General features: G+C 52.4%; 1 protein-coding gene across 1 annotated transcript; it reads right to left on the bottom strand.

Moving 5' to 3' along the window:
- Positions 1-1,368: 1,368 nt before the first annotated feature.
- On the bottom strand, positions 1,369-16,728 carry ADAMTS8 (ADAM metallopeptidase with thrombospondin type 1 motif 8; the record flags this gene model as incomplete). Its single annotated transcript, XM_083878187.1, has 9 exons — positions 1,369-2,101; positions 3,532-3,707; positions 3,957-4,129; positions 4,725-4,908; positions 6,420-6,718; positions 7,164-7,331; positions 8,141-8,273; positions 8,526-8,765; positions 16,018-16,728. 9 exons carry the CDS (start codon positions 16,726-16,728, stop codon positions 1,369-1,371), a joined length of 2,817 nt encoding a protein of 938 aa, XP_083734313.1.
- Between the last annotated feature and the right edge of the window lie 7,325 nt (positions 16,729-24,053).

The following is a 24,053-nucleotide window of genomic DNA, read 5'->3' as shown; positions in this document are numbered from 1 at the left end:
GATCCCACTGGAAATTCAACATTTTGCTGCCAAAAAGGAAGCCAAGGCGGGGTATGAGAGGAGCCTGGAGATACTGAATTGCTCATCCAGCAACAGCAAAATCTTTCCAAATTCCATCCCTGCTCCCCAGGCACTGGCTGCTGCTAGCACAGGGCCAGGGATTGCTTTGGAAAGGGCAAAGTTCAGGGTCTGGACAGCCATCTGTGCTGGGGCCAGGCAGCAGCTGGGCTGGGGAGAGGGCTGTGGCTGCTTCCCGCTGGGAAAGAGCAGCTCCAGCCTTGCCAGGCCTGGTTTTGGACTGAGAATTGCTCAAGCAAGGCTGGAGCTGGCACCAGATCTGAGCATTTTCACATATCCCAGGAAAGCAGGGGTGAAGAGCAGCACTGGTCACCTCTGGCATGATCTACAGATCCTGGGCTCATCCCTGCTGCAAAGCAGGGTAGTGAATTATCTCCAAAATTACAGCAGAGCTGAAAAAATGAGCCCACAGGGGACTGAGAGCCAAGAATGGGAAAGGAAACGCTGGCACACCAGAGTGCCTGCTCCAGAGGGCATCGCAATGGGCATTTCACAGTCAGAGCACTGCAGAATTAGGAATTAATTAATCCTCACAGTGGCCCTGTAAGACAGATCAGGTGTAATTAAGCCTTAGTTTTCTAGCTGGGGAAGGAGAGGTGTGGGGTAACAGCTCCGGGATAACTGCAGATGTTGGGGGTGTTTGGAGACAGAGGTTTGTCACCTTGTAGATTATAAATCCAGCAGAAACCACCTCTCACCTGTCCTCCTGCCTGATTCAGGCCAGGATCTGGCTCTCAGCTTATTCCTTCTCCCATTCACACAAGCAATTTATCTCCCAAGTAAAACCCACAGCTGATAAAACACTCCTCACGCTCAAGGACACCACGCTTCTGCAGGGAGGGGATGGCAACCCATCCCATGCTTTTTGTGAAGAGATCCCAATTTCATCAGCAAAGACACCCACCCTGGACCTCCTTGACCTGCAGCTGGGCTGGGGCGATGGCAAAACCACGATCCACATTTTCTCCAGTGCCAAACCCCAGCAAACCTCACCAAAGCAATCTGCAACCACCCTCAGCGACAGCTCTTCGCAAACACCCTACAGAAATGCCTATTTTTCCCTTTAAGTTACAACTTGCCAGCCAGAAAGGAAAGAAAGAAAGGAAAAGAAGTGATTCCTCCCTGTTTTGCCGCCGTTATTCTCCCCTCTGAGGTAGAAATCGATGCGGTGGGGGACGAACCACAGGAGAGCGGTCATTTGTCTGGCGAGCGAGCCCACGGCACCCTTGCTGTCCTGCCCCAGGGTGGTGACAGCCTGGAGCACCCCTGACTGTGAGCAGTGCAGTGAGCTCAGCACTGCTGCAGCACGCAGGCCGAGGTGGCTGGTGGTGGCCCTGGCGAGCTGCATTTCTCCGGGGCAACGATTTCCCCGGTGTAATCGATGCAGGAGGCGTTGCGCGTCCGCACGCCCTCGCCGCACGTCTGGGAGCAGGGGGACCACGGGCCCAGGCGCCACAGAGGGCACGGCACGTCTCCACAGGGCTTGATGTCCTCAGGCTTGAGGGATCTGTTGCAGGCAGAGGAGGTTTGGCCCTCCACGTCCCGGCAGTCCACCGTCCGCCGCTGCCAGCCCGAGCCGCACGTCTTGGAGCACTCGGACCAGTCACCCAGCACCCACTGCGAGGTCAGCATGGGCCGGATGACGTTGACTGATTTCTTCTCTTTGCCCTTCTGCTTGCTGAAAGGGACGTCCTTGGGGATGAAGAAGGTGTACTTGACTTTTGGTGGGAAGATCTCGCTGGCAATGGTCAGCAGCTGGACGGTCAGGGGCTCCGGGAGCTGTCGGAAGCTCTGCAGCCTCTCCAGAGTGGTCATGGAGCCGCTGTATTTCAGGATGGTGCCCTTAATGAGGATGTCCTGCTCCATGGCTGAGATGGCAAAGTCTCCGTTCAGCAGGTACTTGCCCTCAAGGGTCTTCAGGGCCAGGTAGTTGCCGTCGTGCCGGACCCCGCGGTGGCTGCGCTGTTTGATGTCGATGTTGGTGGCTCCGGCGGGGATGGTGACAATGTCATTGTAGCCGTATCTGCACGGGGCAAAGGGACATGGTTAGTGTTCAAGACTTACTAAGAGCACACTCATATATGGAACAGCACTCAGGATCCTGGCTCTGAAGCCACCCCTCTGTAAACCCGAGCATTCAAGAGCTGGAAATGTTGCAGATGTTCTAGATGTGAGCTCAGCTGGAAGATTTCTCTGAATTACATATGAAAATGAGCGATGCAATCAAATGAACAGCCCTGTGATTACCAGCCTAGGTGGGAAATTCCCCTTACTCCCCGTGTTTGGAAACTGTGAAGTGTTTGGGATTGAAAACCTGTCACTGGTGATTCTGAAGGGTGACATCACCTATTGACAGAGATAATATAGAGATAATGTAGATGTAGGTACAGATACAGATATAGACGTAGAACAACAGAATAGAAGGGAGTCTCTGCACCCTCAACTCTCATTTTGAAGGATTTTTCAGCCACCACCACAATGCAGAAATAATCCCATTGGAGGATACCGAGCACATTCCATGCCAGGGAAGCATTTTCCTGCAGAGCCAGCCAGGGCCCATCTCTGGAGCACCAAGGCTCCTGGAGCAGCACACTGAAGGTTTCCCTTGAGCGCTCAGTGCTGTGACTCACACTGTGGAGCCAGCACAGGATCGTTTTCCATGGATCCCCACGGTGGATGCTGCGGTCAGTAATTAGGTTCAGAGTATTTTGGAAAAAAGCCTTTGAGTCAAACTGCTCTCCGTCACCCTGGCCTCCCTCACCCTGATCTTAATGGGATCTCTTCTTGGCTGTAGCTCCTATGCTAATCTCCCTTTAGTCAACCACAAACAACTCATAGGAGAGTGGAAGCCCTGTTTCAGCTGTTCCCTGGAAGGAAACCATTTAGGAAATATAATTTGACTGTGTGAGTCACCTCGCTGCATGGAACTGGATGGCTGGGCTTCTGATACGGATTTCCAATAAAAGCCTTAAATTCTGCTCTTTGGCAAAGCCACAGAGATGTCGGGTGAGGGAAGTGGCTGCCTCAGTGCCCTTGTCCCAGCATTCAAATTCACCCTCAAGCCCAGTGAAAAGTTACTGAACATTTATATCACATGTCAGCCCTTGGATATGTGTCTAACTCACTGCACTGGCGTGAAATGCGTTTTGTAAACTCGTTGGGGCAGCAGATTTATTCCCAGTGGTGTACTGAGCCCGTCACATCAGTTATTATTTTAGGAAATAAACTCTACTTGGCTTGTAGAATTTTGCCCCGAAATAAACTGAACCTGAGCCCCGGAGTCTGGGGAGGAGCCCAGGCTCTTGCAATGCCAGCCAGCCGAGGATGCTGGCTTGGATCCTAGTATATTCCTAGCCTACAACTTCAGTGATAGAAAAAAAGGAATAAGAGAGAGGATGCTGGTGTTTCTCTCCCCCAGCCCATCCCTGCAGAACCTTTTCCCTGGCGCCTCACTTGGATCTGTTAAGCGAGCCGGATATTTTCCTGCACGTGGAGCCATTGCCACCGCACACCCCGCACTTGTCCAGCTTCTTGGAGGAGCCGATGACGTGATCACAGCCGGCCTTGATGCACTGCCCGTGGACACAGATGGAGAGGGTCTCGGGGCCACACAGCGTGCCATCGATCACCTGGGAGAGGGGCAGGCAGAGAAGATGAGTTCTGACATGGGGTAAACAGGAGGGATCCCCATCACCAGGGAGGATGGGAATTTAGTGATTATCATCACCAGGAATCTTAACTTTGGTGATTCCCATCACCAGGAATCTCAGTTTGGTGATTTTCATCACCAGGAATCTTATTTTGGTGATTCCCATCACCAGGAGTCTTAACATTGGTGATTCCCATCACCAGGAATCTCAGTTTAGTGATTTTCTTACTTTGGCCTCAAAGACTTTGAATTCGCTCCTCCCTCGGGCTCGGCAGAAGAGTTTGCATCTGTCTCGGGGGGAAACTCCCGCGTACTTAGGAACCCACTCCAAGTGATTCCCTTCCAGGTCAGTGAAGTTGTAGCTGTTGTACTTCTCACACTGCTGCTCCCGAAAGCTTTTCCCTGAAAGGAAAGGTGAAACATTTTGGACCTGATATTTTCTGAGCCTGAGACTTGCTGAGCTTTTCCCAAGGGAAACTTTTCAACAGTTTTCTTTTTCCCAAAACAACCTTGTGTAAACAATATTCCTTTCCCGTAACAACAGGTGTTGTTTGCTATTTCTGTTACTCAGCCAATGGGAGAAATGTCAATTCTATGGACCAATAAAGTGACTTTTAGCACAGCGTGTTATAAAAGGGCTGAATGAGTTGTAAATAAACCTTCTGATTTCTACTGCTCCTGACTGGAGTCAGGCATCTTTATTTTGTGACAAAACATGGCCCAAGATCCAGTGGGCCGCTGTCCTTGGCCATCACAGAGATGTGATGGGAGTGAGGTGAGGACAGTGAGAGCACGGGGTGAGTGTGCAAACAGCGGAGGAATGTCATGAAGGAGGGATCCCACACTCCTTCCATCAGCCACACGAGGTCACAGCCCCCAGCAGGAAACTATCACTCCCCCCATGTATGAATATCCAAGCAATGCGTTCTGTAACGTTTCCCTGGAACGTTCTGGAAGAGCGGGAACTGAGTGGATGTTTGGGAAGGGTCATCCTCACCATCGGGCGGGCACTCCTGGGTGTGGCAGGACTGGTACTTGGTCCTCTGGCCCTGGCAGTAGGCGCCGCCGTGCCGGGGCCGGGGGCTGTCGCAGTGGCGGTGCGAGAACTGGATGCCTCCTCCACAGCTCCGCGAGCACGAGCCCCACGCGCTCCAGGGGCCCCAACCGCCGTCCACCGCCGGCTGCAAGAGGCCAGGAGAAGCTGCTGGATCCACCTCTGAGCCTGCCCAGCCCCAGCTGCTCCCTCCCAGGGCGAGCTAAGGGCTGGAGCAAAGCTAAAATCTGCCCCCAGCCCTGATCCAGAAAAGCTCTTTGGCACACACTTCACACAAAGTTAATACCAACTTCCACCGGTCTGTTCGTAAGCTGGGCTTTGAGTACTTTGCTGACTGACTCTGAAATCGCTGCTCATTTCCCCAGCAAGGCAAAAAGTCACGATTTAATTGCAGATCCGCACTGCTTGTTTTGATTCAGACCAGCCCACGGCTCAATAGCTGACTTTCGTCTATCAGCTGGACTTGCCAGTAATAAATATTAAAGAAGGAGGGACAGCCAGAGGCAATCCAATCCAATCCAATCAACCCAATCCAAAGCCGGTCAAGGAGACAACAGGGATGGAATCAGAGATTTGGGAATCCCAAAGGGTCAAGCCCCAGCCCAGCTCTGTTGGGTTTGTGGTGGGGGATACACCACAAACCCAATGTCCAGCAGAGCCAATGCCAGCTCCAGGATGGACCCAGCACTGGCCAGGGCTGAGCCCAGCAGAGATGGTGTTGACTTTGGGAAAAATGTATTTAAGAAGAAGAAAAAAAAAATTAGGCAGATGTAATTGGGTGCACAGAAGAGAGGAGTGAGAATATAAGAGGAACAGCTCTGCAGACACCCAGGGCAGTGCTGGAGGAAAGGCAAGGATTCCTCCAGGTACCGGAGCTGAGATTCCCCCAAAATTCAGTGGGGAAAACCATGGTGAGGCAGCTTTGCCCCTGCAGCCTGTGGAGGGCATGGGGGTGCAGAGATCCACCCTGGAGGAACCCAGGCCAGAGCAGGGGATGCCTGAAAGAGGCTGTGAGCCTGTGGGAAACCTGAGCTGTGCAGGATCCTGGCAGGACCTGTGGACAGAGGAACCCACACTGGAACAGCTGTGCTGGAAGGATTTGGGACCCTGTGGAAGACCCACAGTGGAGCAGCCTGCCCTTGAAGGAGCCTGTGGAAGAGTGACCCACGCTGCAGCAGTTTGTGGAGAATGTGTCCATGGGAAGGACTCATGTTGGAGAAATTCATGGAGAATTGTCTCCCATGGGAGGGACCCCACGCTGGAGCAGGGGAAGGACTCTGACTCCTCTCCCTGAGCAGCAGCAGGAACAGCCTGTGATGAACTGACCATAACCCCCATTCCTCGTCTCCCTGTGCTGCTGGAGAGGGAAGGGAGAACTGGGAAGGAGGGAAGTGTGGGGGAAAGTGTTTTTAAGGTCTTACTTCTCATTATTCTGATTTTGTTACCAGTAAATTCAATTAACATCTCTAACTCGAGCCTGTTTTGTCCATGATGGTGATTAGTGAGTAATTTCTCAGTCCTTATCTCAACTCATGAACATTCTACTTTTCCCTTCCCTGTCCAGCTATGGAAGGGGAGTGAGAGGGAGGCTTTGGTGGCACCTGGAGTGCAGCCACCACCCCAGAACTGTCCCCTTACCTGGGGTGTGAGGGCATCCTGCTGCACACAGCGCCCGTCCCAGCACAGCCCCTGGGCTTTGCAGGGGGTTCCATCAGCCCAGGGCAAGCTGCCATTCTTGGTGTGGCACAGGGGCTCCCCACTGCCCGTCCTGCACCACAGCTGAGAGCAAATATCCTCCTCCGTGGTGTTGGGGCAGTGCTGGAAGTCCTTGCCAAAGATCTGCTGGCATTGCTGGTCCAGGCTGTAGAGGGCTCTCTGGCCGGGCAGCTGGGCAGGCAGGGACACGGGCTCGGCCGGGGCGTCCAGCAGGCAGTCACCTGGGCAAGGGGCAGGAGGTAGAGATGGAGATTTCAGGGCTGGATGCCACTGATTGCACCAAGCAGGGCACCCCACACCTCTGTCTGTGGTCTGGTTTGATTCCCCTTTCACCCCAAACACCCCTCAAGGCATGGCAAAGAGTCTGAGCAATTAAGGAAAAGGCTGTTTTGAGTGATCACAGAATCCCAAAATCACCAGGTTGGAAGAGACCTCCAAGATCATCAAGTCCAACCCAACCCCAACACCTCAACTAAACCCTGGCACCGAGTGCCACATCCAGTCTTGTTTTAAACACATCCAGGGATGGTGACTCCTCCACCTCCCTGGGCAGATCATTCCAATACTTTATTTTTCTTTCAGTGAAAAACTTTTTCCTGATATCCAACCTATATTTCCCTCGAGGCTGTGTCCTCCCATTCCCGACGCAGCTGACTCCAGCCTTACCATGCCCTCCATCCAGGAACTCGGTGAGGTACATGGCACTGCAAGGGGACCAGGGCTGGCTCTTGTTCAGGTGGATGAAGAGAGGAGCCATCACATGGTGCTCACCAAGGGGCCCGAAGAGCCTCTCGCAGTTCTTGGAGTCGTCGTGGGGCATGCTGAGCACGTGGCCTGGGGAGCAGAGAACAGCACAGCTGAGCCCCCCAGCACAGCTCCTGCTCCTCAGCAGATGCTGTGTGGGACTGTCTGTAAGGTGCCAAGCAGCTCCTTTTTCTGCCAAAGCTCTTTGCTTCCAGAAATCAGAAGGAATTAAAAGCTGCTTGCTCTGTCTCAGTGGTACAGCCTGCAATGTGAATTTGCAGAAACCCAGAAAGGTTTGGGATGGAGGGAGATTAAAGCTCATCTTGTTCCACCCCCTGCCATGGACAGGGACACCTTCCACTAGACCAGGTTGCTCCATGCCCCGTCCAACCTGACCTTGAATGTTCCCAGGGCTGTGGCAGCCACAGCTTTTCTGGGCAAAAATGAGTCAGTGCAGGAATGGCAAACCAAGGCAGAGACATGCTTGATCCCACACCTGAGCTCATCACAACAGGTAAATCACAGAATCACTAAGGTTGGAAAAGATCTCCAAGATCCTCAAATCCAACCTGTGACTGATCCCCAGCTTGTCACCCAGCCCAGAGCACTGAGTGCCATGTCCAGGCATTTTTTGAAGAACTCCAGGGATGGGGACTCCACCACCTCCCTGGGCAGCCCCTACCAATGGTTGACAACCCTTCCAGTGAAGAAATACTTCCTGAATTTTTTGGGTACTAAGTGTTTCTGCTGGTGCAAACCAGCTTTTGTCAGTGCCAGAACCTCCCCAAGGCTCAGTGAGTGGCCCCCAGCCAGGAGATGCTGGTGCTGAGCTGTGCCTCAACCCCTCCCAGTATCAGGACTGGAAGAAGCAGACCTCCCCTTGGGAAGGGACGTGTTACCCAGTTCATGGGCCAGGGTGTAGGCTGCCTGCAGCCCCTCATCCTCGATCACCGAGCAGCTCTTGTTGCGGTCGCACATGGTGCCGATATCTGCCACTCCCAGCGTGTCGCAGCTTTGGTGTCCACAGAAGTCCTGTTTGTGCCAGACAGGAGGGGCAGTCAGCACGGGGAGGGGACCCCACATTCAGCCCCAACACCTCTCTGAGCAACCCACAGCTGTTCTGCACCCCGAATAAACCCACCTCCCCAATTGCTTCGCTGCAAACTCCATTCTTTGCACGGCGCGGGATCGACCACCACAATCAACCCCCTTCTCCCCTTCCAGGGATGCCCTGACTCCTTTCCCTCCTGCTGCAGGGCATTCCCAGGGGTGACTGCTGCTGACCTGTCTGGTGAGGAGGATGGCAGTGTCGTAGTGCTCGGGGTGGCGGTCGCTGGGCGGGTTGAACCTTTGCTGCCAGCTGCAGAAGTTGCGCAGGGTGAGACCCCCGTTGTCCGACACCTCCGGCCCCGCCGCCGCCTCCTCCACCACCAGCACCTTCACCACCACCAGGCTGATGGAGTTCCTCAGGCTGGGGTGCCTGTAGATGTGAGCTGCCATGGACATCAGGGTCAGGATGTGGTTCTGTGCAGGGAGAGATGGGCCTGGGTAAAGCCTCTGCTGCAGGGAAGTTGTTTTTGTTTGAAAAGAAAGAAACAGCCTCATTTATGAAGCACATCCTGTCCCAGACTGTGGGCTGATGGACTCAGGGCTTTCCTGTATGTGATGCTTTACACCTTGTGCTGCTGCATCCCCTGCTCCAAACGCTGTGTCTCCTTTCCCATGAGCCCTTTGCACCTAGAAATCTCTCTGGAAGAAATTCCTTGTGGAAAACTTCAGCATTCTGGAGAGTTCTCTGCATATTCCCAAAGCATTAACCCTGCCCTCGCTGCCCCAGGACAGGAACCAACTCACACACATCTCACTAGAGAAAAATCACTCAGTAAAACTTCTGTCTGTGCTGGTCACAGGGTTTGAACCCAACATCCTCAGCAACAAACTGGAACTAAAACACTTTTGACAGCCAAGACTTTGCCCAGCAGCATCCCCTGCTTGGTGATGACCAGGGATTACTTCATATGTCAAAAGCGCCAGCAATGTTTAGGCTGATGTAAACATCTTATCAGAGCATCAAAATTCCTCCTCTGCTTGGCATTGCTCACGGCCTGGAGTCAGGAGAAAAAAATGCAGCTATTACACAATACAGTATTGGGAAAGAGAAAGTGGCTTCTCTCCTCCCCAGACAAATTACACCCTGCGGTCTCAATTCAGAGCCCAATTAAACTGGAAGGACCCGATGGGAGCCCTCTCCAACAGCCGAGTTTCACCCAAAATACATTTCCTGAGCAAAGCTGACTCTGTGTGCTCGTCCATCGTGGTACTGCCAGGACAATGGTGTTTTCTGAGACACAAAATGCTGCTTTCTTAGCAAATGAGTGAGATACAGAATATTTTCTGCACCAAGAGCCACTTGCCCAGGGCACTTGTGGCTATTTTAAATTATTCTGCCGCATTTTATCCCGTCACTGGCAGCCCCACGTAAACAGATGTTTTGTTTCAACAAGACACATCCCAAGTCCTCCCTGGCTCATTATCCAAGGGCAGGCCCCAGCAAGGCTGATGGGAGCAGGGAATAGACTGGTTTATTTAGACTGGCCAGATCTCCACGCCGTGACTCACATCCAGACCAGAGAATGCAACTCACGTCACGGAGAAGTCACTGCAGAGGCAAGAAATTTGAGGTGAGATCCCCACAAGTGGTTGCTCCATGAACTTGGGGGAATTGGTCGCCCTGTGGGGAAAGTTCTTTGGGAAGCTTGCTAAAAATATCACAAAATTACACCCCTGAAGGTCTAGAGGGATGCTCTGTGCTGGAGCTGCTCCTCACGGGATCATCCCTCATTTCCAAGGCAATAAATCTGCATCCTTTCCTAACCCATTAGAGCTTTCTGTCCATAACAGTAGATTTGACCTGGGACATCTCAGTTCATACCACAAACCCCCCAGGACACCAACCCTCACATCCTCAGGGGTACATCCAAGCCAAAAACATCCACCAGCATAGGAACAGAGGGACCTGGAAAACATCTGTGCACCTTCCCCGTGCCTGGAAAGGGAAGATGGAAAGCAACCCGAACAAACAGCCATTTAGTGAAGATGAAGAGGTCAAATTCACTTGTTCCACCATCTGGTGTCTATTTATACCCATCCCTGGCCCGTGCAGGAGTGGGTCGGGTTTTGGATGGATCCTGGCTGCCCTGGGGAGAGCAGCAATCCACCTGCACTGCCTTGGCCCAGCCAAGGGCTTGAAGCCATGGCCAAGAGCAAATTACAGATGCTCAGGGCTCAGGAGAGGCCAGCTGAGTGTTTTTGGCCATCAACTGGCCGGGGATGAGCTGAACCCTGCTGGTCCCATCCTCTGTGCAAACTGCCTCTGGCTTGACCATCCGCCCAGGAGGGAATGCTGCCTTCCCTTCCCAGCACTGGGGATGAGATTGGGCACTGGGATCAGGTGCAGGGCAGAGCTTTGGGTTGGGGTTGAGCAGCCCAGGGCTGCAAACACACTGGTTTCTGCTTTCTGCCTTCCTGCCAGGCACTGCAGCCCTGCAGGCACAAGGAGCTCCCCTGCCTTGTCCAAGCAGCGTCCTGGGAGACCTGGCAGGATGTCTGGTAAACACAGCTGGAAAATCAGCCTCTTACCTGCCCTGGGGGGAGAGGACACCCCTGTGAACCAGAGAGGGTTGTGGAGTTTCCCTTCTCTGCCCCAGGCACTGCATTTCTGTCAAGGCACTGCAGAGGGTGATACCCCTTTTCCCTCCAGCTGCAATCCTGGGCTCCCTCTGCTCTCAGTATCAAATTCCACCCACTTCTCCCTAAAAATGAGGAGGGATGACTTTTGTCTGCCACAGCTGCCTTACAGCAGCTCTGAGACCCCTCCTGCCACAGCACCTCTGTGTCTGGGGGAGCCCTGCCCTGAGCCAGGCACTGCCTGACAGGAGCCCCCAGCACAGGCAGAGGGACAGGAGAAAGAAATACAAATCAGAGCAAGGGGAACTGAGCTGGTTGTCTTTACTGAAGGATGGAGTTTTCTGATTTCTTCCCTTTCATGGGAACCACTCAGAAGCTGAAGCCTGCAAAGATCCCCCAAACGTTGGCGTTTATTTTTAATTATTATTATTGTGATGGGTGAAACTGCTCTGACACAGACACTATTATTATTCTGGGGTATGCACAGGATGATTTGCTGGACCCACCCAGCACAGAGGGACAGCAGGGAGCACCCACAGAACACTCCAGCACCACCTGCCTCCCTCCAAAGTGCTCCCCAATGTGTGGGGAGCAAAGTTCAGCCCAGCCTGGGGCTGTGGGATTGCCTGTTGGTTGGATTTTTTGGGGTTTTCCCCCCTGATTTTTCTCTAGAAGCCAGCACTTCTGCAGAGAGGGGAAAGAAGAAAGAAAAGCTGAGATTCTGGAGCACAGGCAGATGCAAGGAAGCAAACCCAGCTCTTAAAAATCAACGGGTAAAAACATCTCAGGTTGTTTCTTTCCCCCAAAGCACCACCTGTGAGCTCCCCCTGGCTGGGGTGCCCAGGGGCTGCTGGCTGCCCTTCCAGCCTCCTCCTCCTCCTTTGCTTCCAAGCCCAGGCCAAGAATTCCCTTGCAAAAAATATTTGAGGCTGAACCACAAATTACCCCCGTTCATGGCAGGGGAAACTGAGGCACATTCAGACTGTCCCCAGAGGCAGAGATGGAGTAAAAGCCCATCCTGAGAGTATCCCAGAGCAGGAGTGCTGCAGTCTGGGAGCCAGCACAGAGTTCATTCAGAGGGAGGCAGCAGTTTCATTCCAAAGCCCTGAAATGCAGCAGCTGTTGAATATCCCGGTGTGAGGAGACTGCACCAGCCAGGGGAACATTCAGATATTCAGAGGCTGCCTGGTCCTCCTGCCCCAAGATGGATGCAGCCTCAGGGTCACACTCAGAGGACAAATCCCAGAAGGAAAGCTGGTGGATGGCACCATCACACAGGTCCCCCTTAGCAAACATCCCCTTTAATCCCACTCCTTTGGGATGGCTTTAGGAGGGGCTGGATTCTTTTGTCAAGGGATTAAGTGCATTTACCCCCTCACACTACAACATACCCTAAAGCAAATCTAAGAGCCGGACACGAGGGGCTCCAGGGTGGCTTTGGGTTTGCCTCCAGTCCATGTGGGTGTGGGAGAGCTGGGGCTTTGGAATTACCTCCAGTAAATCTGAATGTGGAGAACTGGGGCTTTGGAATAACTGGGGCTTTGGAATTACCTCCAGTCCATCTGAGAGTGGGAGAACTGGGGCTTTGGAATTAATTACCTCCAGTCCATGTGGATATGGGAGAACTGGGGCTTTGGAATTACCCAGTGTAGGAGAACTGGGGCTTTGGAATTACCCCCAGTCCATGTGGGTGTGGAGAGCTGGCAGCAGCCCCCTGTCAATGCCCCCTGCCCCGCACTCCTGTCTGCTCTGAAAGGGAAGGGTTTGCATCAGCACTCCTAAAACCTCATCAATCTGCCTGGAAAAAAAACAGGAGTCAGCAAGGAATCCCAGCGTTCCCAGACTGAGCTGATCCTGCTGTGGTCCTCAGTCATCCAGGGAGTCAGGAACAGCAGATCCCTCACTTGCAGGGGAGGAGGGAAAGGGGATCAGGGCCGTCGTGCTTGCGGAGGAAAGATTGGAAATGCGTCTCATCTGCACCCGAGAGACTGGAGAAATCCCACCACAGGAATCCCATCTGCCTGCCAGCTGGCTGGGGATGCTGCAGCTGGGCTTTGGAGCTGCCTGGTGCTTTAAGGTGCCTTGGCTGACGTTCCTGAGCCATGAAGAGCATCCTCACAAGTGCAGCCCAGCTGCAGGTGCTCAGCCCCATCTCCTGCCTCAGTTTCCCCTGCTCCAAACCACACTGCGTTCCCTGAGTGATGCTCACAGTCCCTTTGGGATCCTCTGCAAGAAAAATGTAAAACTTCCCATGTCCAGCCTGGAGCTTCCCTCCTTTCCCAAATCAGAGTCTTCCCAGTCTCTGCAGGTTCAATCCTTCCACAGCCCCCAGGATTTACTGCTCAGCACTGTCCTGCTGCTGCTGCCCCCCAAAACACCCCCTCCCCTAAAATCATCAACCCCAAACAATGATTAAACCCCCAAACAATGATTAAACCCCCCAAATTTCAAGTCCAATTCTCCTCTTGCTTCACCACTCCCTTCACACCTCCCTCCTTTACATAAAATTATTGATGAAGGTAAGAATAAGCTCTTATTGTCCAAATTAGGTTAAGAGCCGAGCTGTGAGGCTCAAATTGATTGGAAATAAATCATTAACAGCATTTTCCCACCACAAGCATGGCATTGATTATAACCCTCAACGCTCGAGTGCATCTTAGGGTGACTCTTTCTGCTCGAGCTGTTACAACTTATGCAAGAAAATAACTGGGAATACAAACAATGCTGGTGACCTTTAATAAATATTTGGTAATTAAAGTGTGGTTACGGGAAGAAAAAGTCATTATGTAAATAACGGTTTGTTCTGACTCAACATTTTGACTCCCTGGGTATCTCTCCTAGGCAGCTCTCTAAGATCTCAGCAACACTTGCCACTGCTTTTTTTTCACCCTACAACAAAGGTATTTAGGGAGAAATAAGATTCCTGTGCTGCTGCTCTCTGCATTTTTGTTCCAGAGAACAAAAGACACAGAAAAACAGCAGGTGGTTTTTTGGTTATTTTTTTTTTTTTTAGCTGCTGCACCAGAGCTGGTGCAAGTTTTCTCCCAAATATTTTAATATGTTATTAATTTAATAATCCAAAATAAGATGTTTGAAGGTTTCCTTCCCATCCCTGAGAGGTGATGCAAAGGTATTGCTCTAGGGGCAAGGAAATGATGGTAAAATCAGAGCCAAGGCCAGGGCTGGAGCAGCCAAACCAGGGCAGGGTGCCCATTCCACCCCTTGGTTGTGTGGAGGTGCCATTTCCTCTCCTGCTGCTAAAATTCACAGGTTTAACCAGAGGTAAATTGTTGCTTTTTTCTCAGCTCAAGCTGGGCATTATCAGGATTTCCCTTAGCACAAATAAATCACCTTATTTCTAACAATTCAGACACCATTGGGTGTTGGTTTAAAGCCATCAGGTGCAGAAAGTTCCCTGTGCTATTTTTCCCTGTCCTCTTGGGGAATCAGAGACCACAGAGAGCAATTCCCACCATCACGTCTGTGGGAAAAAAAAAAATCAAAATTCAGCTAAAAAATTCATCTTCCTCCACTTCAAACCCTTTTCTGAGTGCTGTAAACAGCCGAGGTGCCTCCCAGAGCATCAGCCCTGGCTCTCTGACCCTGTGCCAGCTGCTCCTGCCAGCCTGGCTCGGTGGCAAAACCCAGCCAGGGGTAAAAAGAGTGAAGCTGAGCAGCTGAAATCAGCTGGAGCCCCAAAGGTTCAGCGTTTCCCTGGGCTGAGCAGGGCTGGAATTAAAACGCTGCTTTGTTGGGAGCAGAGAAGCCCCTGGGGGGAGGATAAAGTGGGCAGAAGAGGCAAAGCCGGGCTGCCAAAGTGGTTTCAGCCTCCCAGCTGAGCTCCAGCTCCCAGGACTCTGCTCCCAACCCGAGAATGAGCAACTTTAATTAATTATTCCTTGCAAAAAAAGACCTCGGAGTGTTTCTGCTGGTGCAAACCTGGATTTGGAGCAGAACCACCCATCCCTGCAGGGCCGGGGTGAGGAGCTGGCAGTGCCAGAGGCACCAAAAACAACCTGGGGCTGATGGAAGAGGCAGCAGGACCTCCCTGGGGATGGATGTGCAGGGCTGGGGGACCCTGGTCTCTGCTCTTGGGGTCTCCCCCCCCCCAAAAAAAAAAGCTTTATCGGGGCAGGGTCTCTCCAGGGAGGGTTTAGGGAGGGTGAGAATTCCTGGCGCTGCTGGAGAAGGGAAAGGGCTGTTCCTCCATCTGCTCGGTGCTAACAGGTGGCTCAGGGACTGCTCAGTGCTCAGTCTCTGCTTTATTTACTATCAGAGCTCAGCCCATCGCTCTGAGCGCGGCTCTTTCCTTGTCCCCCGCCCCTGGGGACACCACAGTGTGAGCACAGACACCTCTCTGGGTCTGGGCAAGTCCCCAAACACCGAGAGAACCCCACGGATGAACACCACAGCTCTGCCCGGGGGTTCTGCAGCGAGGGAAGGTGCGGATTGATGTCCCCCCGTCACTCCTCTCGCTCACACAAAGGTGTCCCCGGGGGTCGGGAGGGCTCGGGGGGCAGGACAGGAGGGGACACAGAGGCAGCAGGGCTGGAGGAGCGCCTTTGGGAGGAGGAGAGGCGGCGGGGATGGGACGGGACGGAGGATGGAGGGATAAAGGGGATAGAGAGACACTGGGGAGAGCAGGGACGGGGACAGCGAGGGGCGGGAGGATGGAGAGGATGGAGAGGATGGAGAGGATGGAGAGAGCAGTGAGACAGCGCTGAGGACAGGAGGATGCGGGGAAAGGGGACAGGAGGATGCAGAGGGGGGATAGAAGGATGCCGGAAAGGGGAGGACAGGAGGATGCGGGAAGGAGGACAGAAGGATACAGGCAGGGGGGGACAGGAGGATACAGGAGGGGGGATAGAAGGATGCGGGCAGGAGGATGCGGGCAGGGGACAGGAGAATGCAGGCAGAGGGGGACAGGAGGATGCAGGAGGGGACAGAAAGATGTGGACGGGGGGGACAGGAGGATGCGGGTGAGGGGAGAGGAGGATGCGGGTGAGGGGAGAGGAGGATGCAGGAGAGGAGGACAGGAGGATGCGGACAGAGGACAGGAGGAAACAGGCAAGGGGAACAGCATCTTTACCTCCACGTCCTCCCCGTAGAAGCGCACCATGGACTGATCCGCCACCAGCAGGGTCTCCACGTACCGCGCCTGCGACACGAACCGCGGGACCCTCGGGGGCCGCCCGGGCCCGGCGCTGCCGGGGGCTCTCCCGGGGGCTCTCCCGGGGGCTCTCCCGGGGGCTCTCCCGGGGGCTCTCCCGGGGGCTCTCCCGGGGGCTCTCCCGGGGGCTCTCCCGGGGGCTCTCCCGGGGACTCCGGGCGGGGCCCAGCTCCTCCTCAGCCGGTGCAGGCGCCTCCAGGGCGGCCCGGGCAGTGCCGGCCCCAGGGGCTGCAGCTCGTAGGCCGCCCCGTCCAGCAGGAAAGCGGCTGTGAAGCCGCGGGCGCCGCAGGCGCTGAGCACGGCGGGGGCATCGGGGCTGCCCTCGACGGCACCCGAGTAAAAACAGCCCCGGCGGAGCGGAGACCCCGAGGATAGCAGTGACTGGGGCGGGCTGGCGGCGCTGCCCAGGCGCTGCAGGCGGAGGCGGGGGGCCAGGAAGGCGCTGTCGGGGCGGAGGCGCAGGACCACGGCGCGGCCGAAGGCGGCCAGGCGCAGCGCCAGCAGCCCCGGGGCCGCGGGCAGGCGGGCGGGCAGCACGGCCAGCGCCTCCCGGCCCGCGGGCGCGGCCCACGCCTGGCACAGCAGCAGCAGGTGCAGGGGGAGAGGGGCTCTCAGAGCCCTCCGCCCCATCCCGAATCGGTAAAATGGGTGAAATGCCCCCCCGGGTTGTTTCTCTGTGCTGGCCGCGGAGCTCGCTGTATTTATACTTTCTCCCCCCGGCTTTGACATAAGAGGTTTATTTTTGATCTCTCGCTGTTCTCCCCATTCCCCTCCCCTGCCAGCCGGAGCCTGGGGGAGGAGGAGAAGTGAAACAGAGAGAGAAAAAAAAAAAAAAAAAAAAAAAGGCAACCAAAAAAAAAAAAATCCTACAAAAAAATATTCAAAAATATTCCCCCCAAAACCAGGAAAAAAAAAAAAAAAGGAAAAAAAAATAAATAAAAAGGGACGAAGAAGCAGAGAAGGAAAAAAATAAAAAGGAAAAAAAAAAAAAAAGAAGAAGAAAAAAAAAAAAAAAGAAAAAAAGAAACCCCAACCCACTTTTGGATGGGATTTGAGGCCAATCAGGCGCCGGCAGCCCCGCCTGCCTCCAAGTGTCAACTCCAGCCTGTTGCTCTCTCTCCCAGCATTAACCCTTTGTTCATCCCCAGCGCTGCCCGGGCGGGTCTGACCCTTCCCCAGCTCTGGGGGTCCCCCCGGGCCGGGGCCTGGCAGAGCTCCCCCTGCCCCAGCACGGCAGGATTTACCCCAGGGCTGATCTCAGCATCCCTCCCCAGCTGGGGCATCTCATTTCAGAAGGTGCCTCGGGGGGTTCCCATGTCCTTCCCCCAGCCAGGCCAGGGGGGGCTTTGGGCCAGGGGGGACTTTGGGCCAGGGGGGCTTTGGGCCAGGGGGGCTTTGGGCCCCAGGGAAACTCCAGCAGGACACACGGACAGGGAGTTTCCGCGCTCTGAACCAACAGCTGCAGCCACATGGGGTTTCCTCCAGCTGGAACAGGCCAAGGGGCTCAATCAGCCTTGTGGAAAATACCTATGAGGATATTACAATGCAGCCAGCTCCTCCTGTTGCTCTTCTTTTTGTTTATTCTGTGTGTGTGTGTGTGTTGTGTGACTCCATTTACAAACCCTCCATTTACAAACCCTCCATTCACCCCGTTTCGGGCTGAGTTTGCTGAATTCCCTCGAGGTGAGGACAAGCCCTGCAGGCACAGAAAAGCTGAATTCCCAGTAAATCCAGGTATGAGATGGGCAGAGACATCCTGTCCCTGGCTGGGAACCCGCTCAGGAAAGGCTGTCACGGAGAGAGGGAAATCACTGCGTGTCCATTACTCCTTCTTTCCTCTCCTTCTCCATTAGTTCATGAAATTCCTGGCCCCTGGAGCTCCCTTTGTGCTGCACTGGAACATCCTGGGAGGTTTCTCGGTGCAGTTTGGGGGTGGTGGATCCTTTTCTGCTCCTTGTTCTGATTTTCTAAACCTTCTGCAGGGAGCAGCTCCTGCTCAGGGCTTGGGTTTTACTGCTGGGAGTGCCAGCCCAAGGACCAGCTCCTCCACATTTGGGTTTTTTCCCCCCTCAGCCTGATATTGAAAAGAATTGAAAGAGCAAAGCACCTCAGGATTCTTGGGAAAGCAGAAAAGCAGAGTGTGGCCAGTCTGGGCAGTGAGGAGTGGGGTTAAAGGCTGCTCTGGGGTGTATTTACATCTCTCTCTCTATTATTATCTCCATTTAAAAGCCACATCCCCACCTATGTAGTGACCACACAGCCCTGGCTGCAAACAGCAGCTCTGGGGGCAGCAGCTCTGCTTATTCCTTTTTAAAGTATGAGGTTTGTGACTGTGGCAGAGGAGGGAATTAATAATTAAAAATAATTCTGGATGCTCGTGGTGGGCAGTGCCCCAGGTGTGGGAGGGAACAATTCCAATCCAGATGTTGGGTGGTCAAAATGCTGCAGGGAGGGAGAAAAGCAGGGCCAGGTGTGCTGGGGTTTGGTTTGGGACATTTCTCCAATATCTAAAGGGATCCTCCCAAACCCAAACCCAAACCCAAACCCAAACCCAAACCCAGAGCCTTGGCTGGTCTCCTCATCATCCTCCTCCTCTCCTGGCAGGAGCTGCTCCTTTCCCTCTCTCAGGTGGCTTTTCCTCCCTCTCCAGCTCCCTGGGGCTGGGGACAATTTGTATTTTAACCAGAAGGGGAGCACAGAGCCAGCACCAGGAGCCAAAAGCCAACCCTGACTCTGCCTCTGCTCCTCCAACCCCAAACCCCAGAAAAGTGCCAACATCTCCCTGGATTTTCCCTTCCTGCAGGAGGGGAGGCAGGAGGGCAGTTCCCCCTCTCCCAACGAGGACAGGTAAAGCTGCAAAGACAACAAAGTGTAATTTATTCCCATCTTTTCGCTCCTGGAGCTGCGTCTTTGATCCTGGAGGACACATCTGGCCTGGGAGGCACTGCTGGTTCTCATTCCAACAGTAGCTGGAATTAATGGAATTAATTCCTCGTAGGGCTCGTTATAAACCAGGGAAAGGGGAAAACCTCACCTGGCAAAGGGAAAGAGCCTCAAGGTGTTTTTTTTGGGGGGGTTTCCTGCCTTTTAACCCCAAAACTCGCCCTCCTCTCTCCTCTCCAGGGAATGCCCCGAGTATTTGAAATTTGAGGGTTTTTTTGGCTCTTAGGATGACACAGCCCCACGTTCCTGCTCTGCAGCAGCAAAATCGCCCCGTTTTGGGGGAGTCTGGGGAGTTTTGCTGTCCTTTCCTTGCTTTGCGTCCGAATTTTCAGCTCTGGGATGAGTTTTAGTTATTCCTTTTTGCCCTGGGACGATTATTTGAGGTATTAATGAAGCATCTCTAATTCCCCCAAAAATGAGACCACTAGATGTCAGTGCTGCCCTGCGGTGGGAAAGAGAAATCCATCCCTGGGAATTCCCTGGGAAAAAGGTCCTGCAGCCAGTTTAAACCCCACCCCATGGCAAAAAGGGACATTTCTATTTATTTTTCATTTAAAGTCATCAGGTGGGTGGAAATGTCTACCAGAAAAGCAGAGTCTGGGGTTTAACTCAGAGTCCTGAGTTAAACCATCCCTGACTGTGAGGGTCGGGGAGGAAGAGGCAGGGAATGGTTTTTCCTGTGAGAAAAAGGGAATTTTGGGCTCAGTTTGGAGCCAGTGAGTGAATTAAGGAGCAAAATATGCCAGTGTGACTTTTTAATCTCTGCCTTGTCCTCTGTTTCCCCACGAGAGGGCTCTCCTGCCTTAAAAGTGGTGATGGTTTAGGGGTTTGATGCCTCAAAACCCTGAAAAACCCATAAAAAAGGTTTTTTTTCTTCTCCTTAGTGCTGTATTTGAACTTGTTATTAAACTCCCATGAGATGATTTATCAGCAGCACCACAGGCTTGGCTGCTGTGGGTGATGCTGAGCAAATGCTGATTCTCCTGGATCCCCTAAAGGTGGGAAAATAAGATTTTTTTAGGAGTCAGGGAAGGGCAGGGACATCCAGGCTGGGGTTTGGTTCAGGAGTTGATGGTGCTGCCTCTGAGATTTGGTGCCTTTGGTGCTGGGCACATCAAGGCTGTGATTTGATGGTTTAATTTGATTTGATACGATTTGTAAGAATTCAATTTCTAAGCCATCTTTAGATTTTTTTTTTCTCTCCATATAATTTTCTCTATTTTTTTTTTCTGTACTTATTCTTTATTTTAATTTGGATTTTGGTTTGTAACCTCATCATCCATTTCCTTCATTCTGTTCCACACCAGGATTTCCAGAGCCAGGCTGTGGCACCAGAGGTCAGCCTTGCCTCACTGTGGGTTTGGAGCCCCAGCTGTGTCCAGGTGGAGGAGAAACAGGTTTGTGGCTTCCAAAAATCAAGGGCTAAATCCTGTTTTCAGCATTGCAGCCTCCTCCCTGGGGAGCTGCTCCTCCCTGTCTGGGGCTTGGGGCTTCTGAGGTGTCCTGAGACATCAGGGAGAAGATGCTCCAAGGATTGTCTGGGGTTAAAACCCTTCAAAACCTTCCAAAACCCTCCAAAACCCCCCAAAACCCTCCAAAACCCTCCAAAAACCTCTAAAACCCTCCAAAACCCTCCAAAACCCTTCAAAACACCCCCAAAACCCCCCAAAACCTTCCAAAACCCTTCAAAAACCTCTAAAACCCTCCAAAATCCTCCAAAACCCTTCAAAACCCTCCAAACCCCTCCAAACCCTCCAAAACCCTCCAAAACCCCCCAAAACCCTCCAAAACCTTCCAAAACCCTTCAAAACCCTCCAAAACCCCCCAAAACCCCCCCAAACCCTTCAAAACCCCCAAAACCCCCCAAACCCCTCCAAAACCCTCCAAGCCTGTTGTAGGGCTGCATTTCCTATGGAATAGCACGTAAATTCTCGAAATATTATTATTAATAATAATTTATTAATAATAAAATTCAATAATAATATAATAAAATATAAATTCAATAACATATAAAGATACATATAAAAATATGTTATTTATTTATATAGATATATAAGTTAATGTTATAAATATTACAATATATAAATAATGTTATTATAAAGATATATTTAATATGATAATGATAATAACAATATTTAATAATAGTAATAATAATAGTAATAATAATAATGATGATAATAATAATAATAATGATAATAATAATAATGTTTCCTCTCCTCTCTATTCCACTCTCACATGGTTTATGAAAATGGGTCGATGAATGAAAATGAATGAATTTTGTGATGGTTTTCCTGAGTGATGAGCACCTGCACAGCTGGATGTGGGACCCCCATCACCCCAGGTTTATTCCAGACGTGGTTTAGTGGCCCCTCAGGCTCACCCAGACCTGCAGCTCCCCCCTTTGTGCACCTTTGGTGTTCCTGACCCCAGCATCCCAAAAAGGGAATTAATCAAGGGTGGGTTAATTGCTCCTCCTGCCCCAGGAGGGAACAATTCAGTGCTGGGAGTCCTGGGCCAGTCTCTGGGCTGGAGGTGGAAGGAAACAGATGATATTGGGCTTTGGGATGTGTGGCTCTTCTAAATTTCCACTTTCTGATTGAAAACACCATGGAAAAACCTGTGTCTCTCTTCCTCCAACAGGAGAAAACCCTAAATACTGAGGGGAGCGAGGACAGAGGGGATTTTGGATGTTTTTAGAGGGGATAAACCATCAGCATCCCCAGGACCTGCAACACCAGCTGGAAATTGTGCAAAACCAGGAGTCACATCTCTTTTTTTCTTAATATACCTTGATATTCCCACCCAGAACCCTCCCAGAGGTGCCATTGTGTGTGTCAGGACATTGTGAGAGGGATGAACAAGGCTCAGGGATCTTTCTCTTTGTCTCCTGTGCTCAGGCTGGGTTGATTTTTGCTGTGGGACACAGAGATGTGTCCTTGAGGAGCTCTGAGCACAATTCCTCCTCTGTGGGGTAGGACAGTGTGGGGAGCCCCAGGAGGAGCACCCCACCCACCTCCTGTCCTGTCATCCCCTCAGAATTAAATTAAATTAATTAAATCCAGCATCTTCCTGGCCCCAGGATGGGGCAGGTTTTGTGTTACTGAGTCCTCCCCAGGCTCAGGTTTCTTGTGTTTCTCACCCCCAATGACCCTACCTGGACACAGTTAGATTTTTTTTTTTCCTCCAAGCCTTTATTTCCTGCAAAGCTGACTAACAATGGACTTTGACTCATCCTCAGCCCCTTGGAGATGATCTTCCTTCCTGCCTGGGTGATGGGGAGTTGGGAGAGCACAGCCTGAACTTTTGGGTGGGAGCCCAAACCTCTGACATGCCAAAATCCAGTGCCCGAGTGGCAGATTTCCCTGCCTTAACCACCTTTCTGCTCTAAAATTCTCTAAAATGTTTATTTAAAACAACTTCTTTGGTGAAATGGAACATCCAAGAGACATATGAGGTTTCAGGTGGTTATTTTTTTGCTCTTTTTTTTTATTTTAAAATGGACACATTTGCACCACGGTGGTGGATAGAAGAAAGAAAATAACCTGGTGCTTCCTGGAGGAAGGAAGAGGAAGGTGGGAGGAGGAGAATCCACACTTCAGGCCAGCTCGTAGTGATATTTCAACATCAGAGTGAGCAGTGGATGAACCTTTTACCTTAAAGTGGTTTCTAGACAAAAATCAAAGCAGAAGCAGAATCCACCTTGCATCCCTTGATGTATTTCATTACCTGTGGCTGCTCAGATTATTCCAAGGGCATTTTCCATCTCCATTCCCTGATTTCTGTGTGCTCTCCTGCAAGTCCAACGTATTGATCCCATTTCCATCCACCCCAGAGGAGCTGCAGGGGGTGAGGAGCAGCCCAGGCTCAGCCCCAGGCACCTGGAAGGACCTGGAGTGACACCGAAGTGTCACCAATGACCCAGGTGACACCTGGACCAGCCCCTTCCTTCAGGTGTGGGGTGCAAACAGCTGCTGGTTTGTCCCCCAGAGAGAAAAAAAAAAAAAAAAATCACATTATATCCTTGAACAAGAGGGAAACTAAAATATAAAAATGTGTCTCCTCTTTTCATGGAAGGCTCTGGAATGTTCCTGTACCTGCTGGAGCTGCCTGGAAAGGGTGAGGAGGATGAGCTCTGTGTACCCCACAGCTTTTCACCCACCCTGGGCAGGGCAGTGGAGCTGCAGATGGTTTGGTTTGGTTTGGTTTGGTTTGGTTTGGTTTGGAAACAAAACCTTGGGGTGGGTGAGTCTCATCTGCTCAGGGTGAGGCCTGGGGAGGCTGGGATGGAGCATCCAGCTGATCCATCCCCCTGCTCCCATTCCAGGGGTCTGGCACAGCCCCAGCACCACGGGACACACTGAGCCTGGTGGATCAGTCTCAGCCCAGGCACAGCCAAAGCACTCACGTCCTCTGCCTGCCTTTCCCCATCAGGAGACAATCAAATGTTCTCTGGGATGGAGATAAAGTTCCTGCCAGCTTGGTTTGACTCATCCTCGTGATGAGAGTTCCCAGATGGAGGGGCTGGAGCTCAGGGGCAGCAGTGACTAAACTCTGGCCTGGTGACCCCTAGGCTGAGGCAGCTGGTGGCAGCTCTGGGAGCCTCTGGATGTCTCTGTGCTCTTTGGAGAAACTCTTCCTGCTGAGCAGAGCAAGGCTGCGGGGAGGAGAAATTCCTTCCTGGCACCTCGAGATGCTCAAGGCTGTGTCCCCTTTCCCTTGTTCCTTCACTCCCATCAACAACATCCCTGAGCTGCCCATCACCAGCATCCCTGGATTTTCCATCACCAGCATCCCCTGGGCTTTCCATCACCCACATCCCTGGGCTGCCCATCACCAAAATCCCCTGGGTTTTCCATCACCAAAATCCCCTGGGCTGGCCATCACCAAAATCCCTGGGCTTTCCATCACCAACATTCCTGGGCACGTTGCACTTTGGCCAACAGACAAAATCCCTGATTCCCTCAGCCCAGTGCAGTCAGATTTTTTTTTTTTTTTGGGTCACAAGTTCAGCT

This window comes from Zosterops lateralis, assembly GCF_965231275.1.
Source record: "Zosterops lateralis genome assembly, chromosome: 25".
In the NCBI taxonomy this organism is placed as follows: domain Eukaryota; kingdom Metazoa; phylum Chordata; class Aves; order Passeriformes; family Zosteropidae; genus Zosterops; species Zosterops lateralis.
Note: the sequence above shows the minus strand (reverse complement) of the source record. Positions and strands in the feature narration are given on the sequence as shown.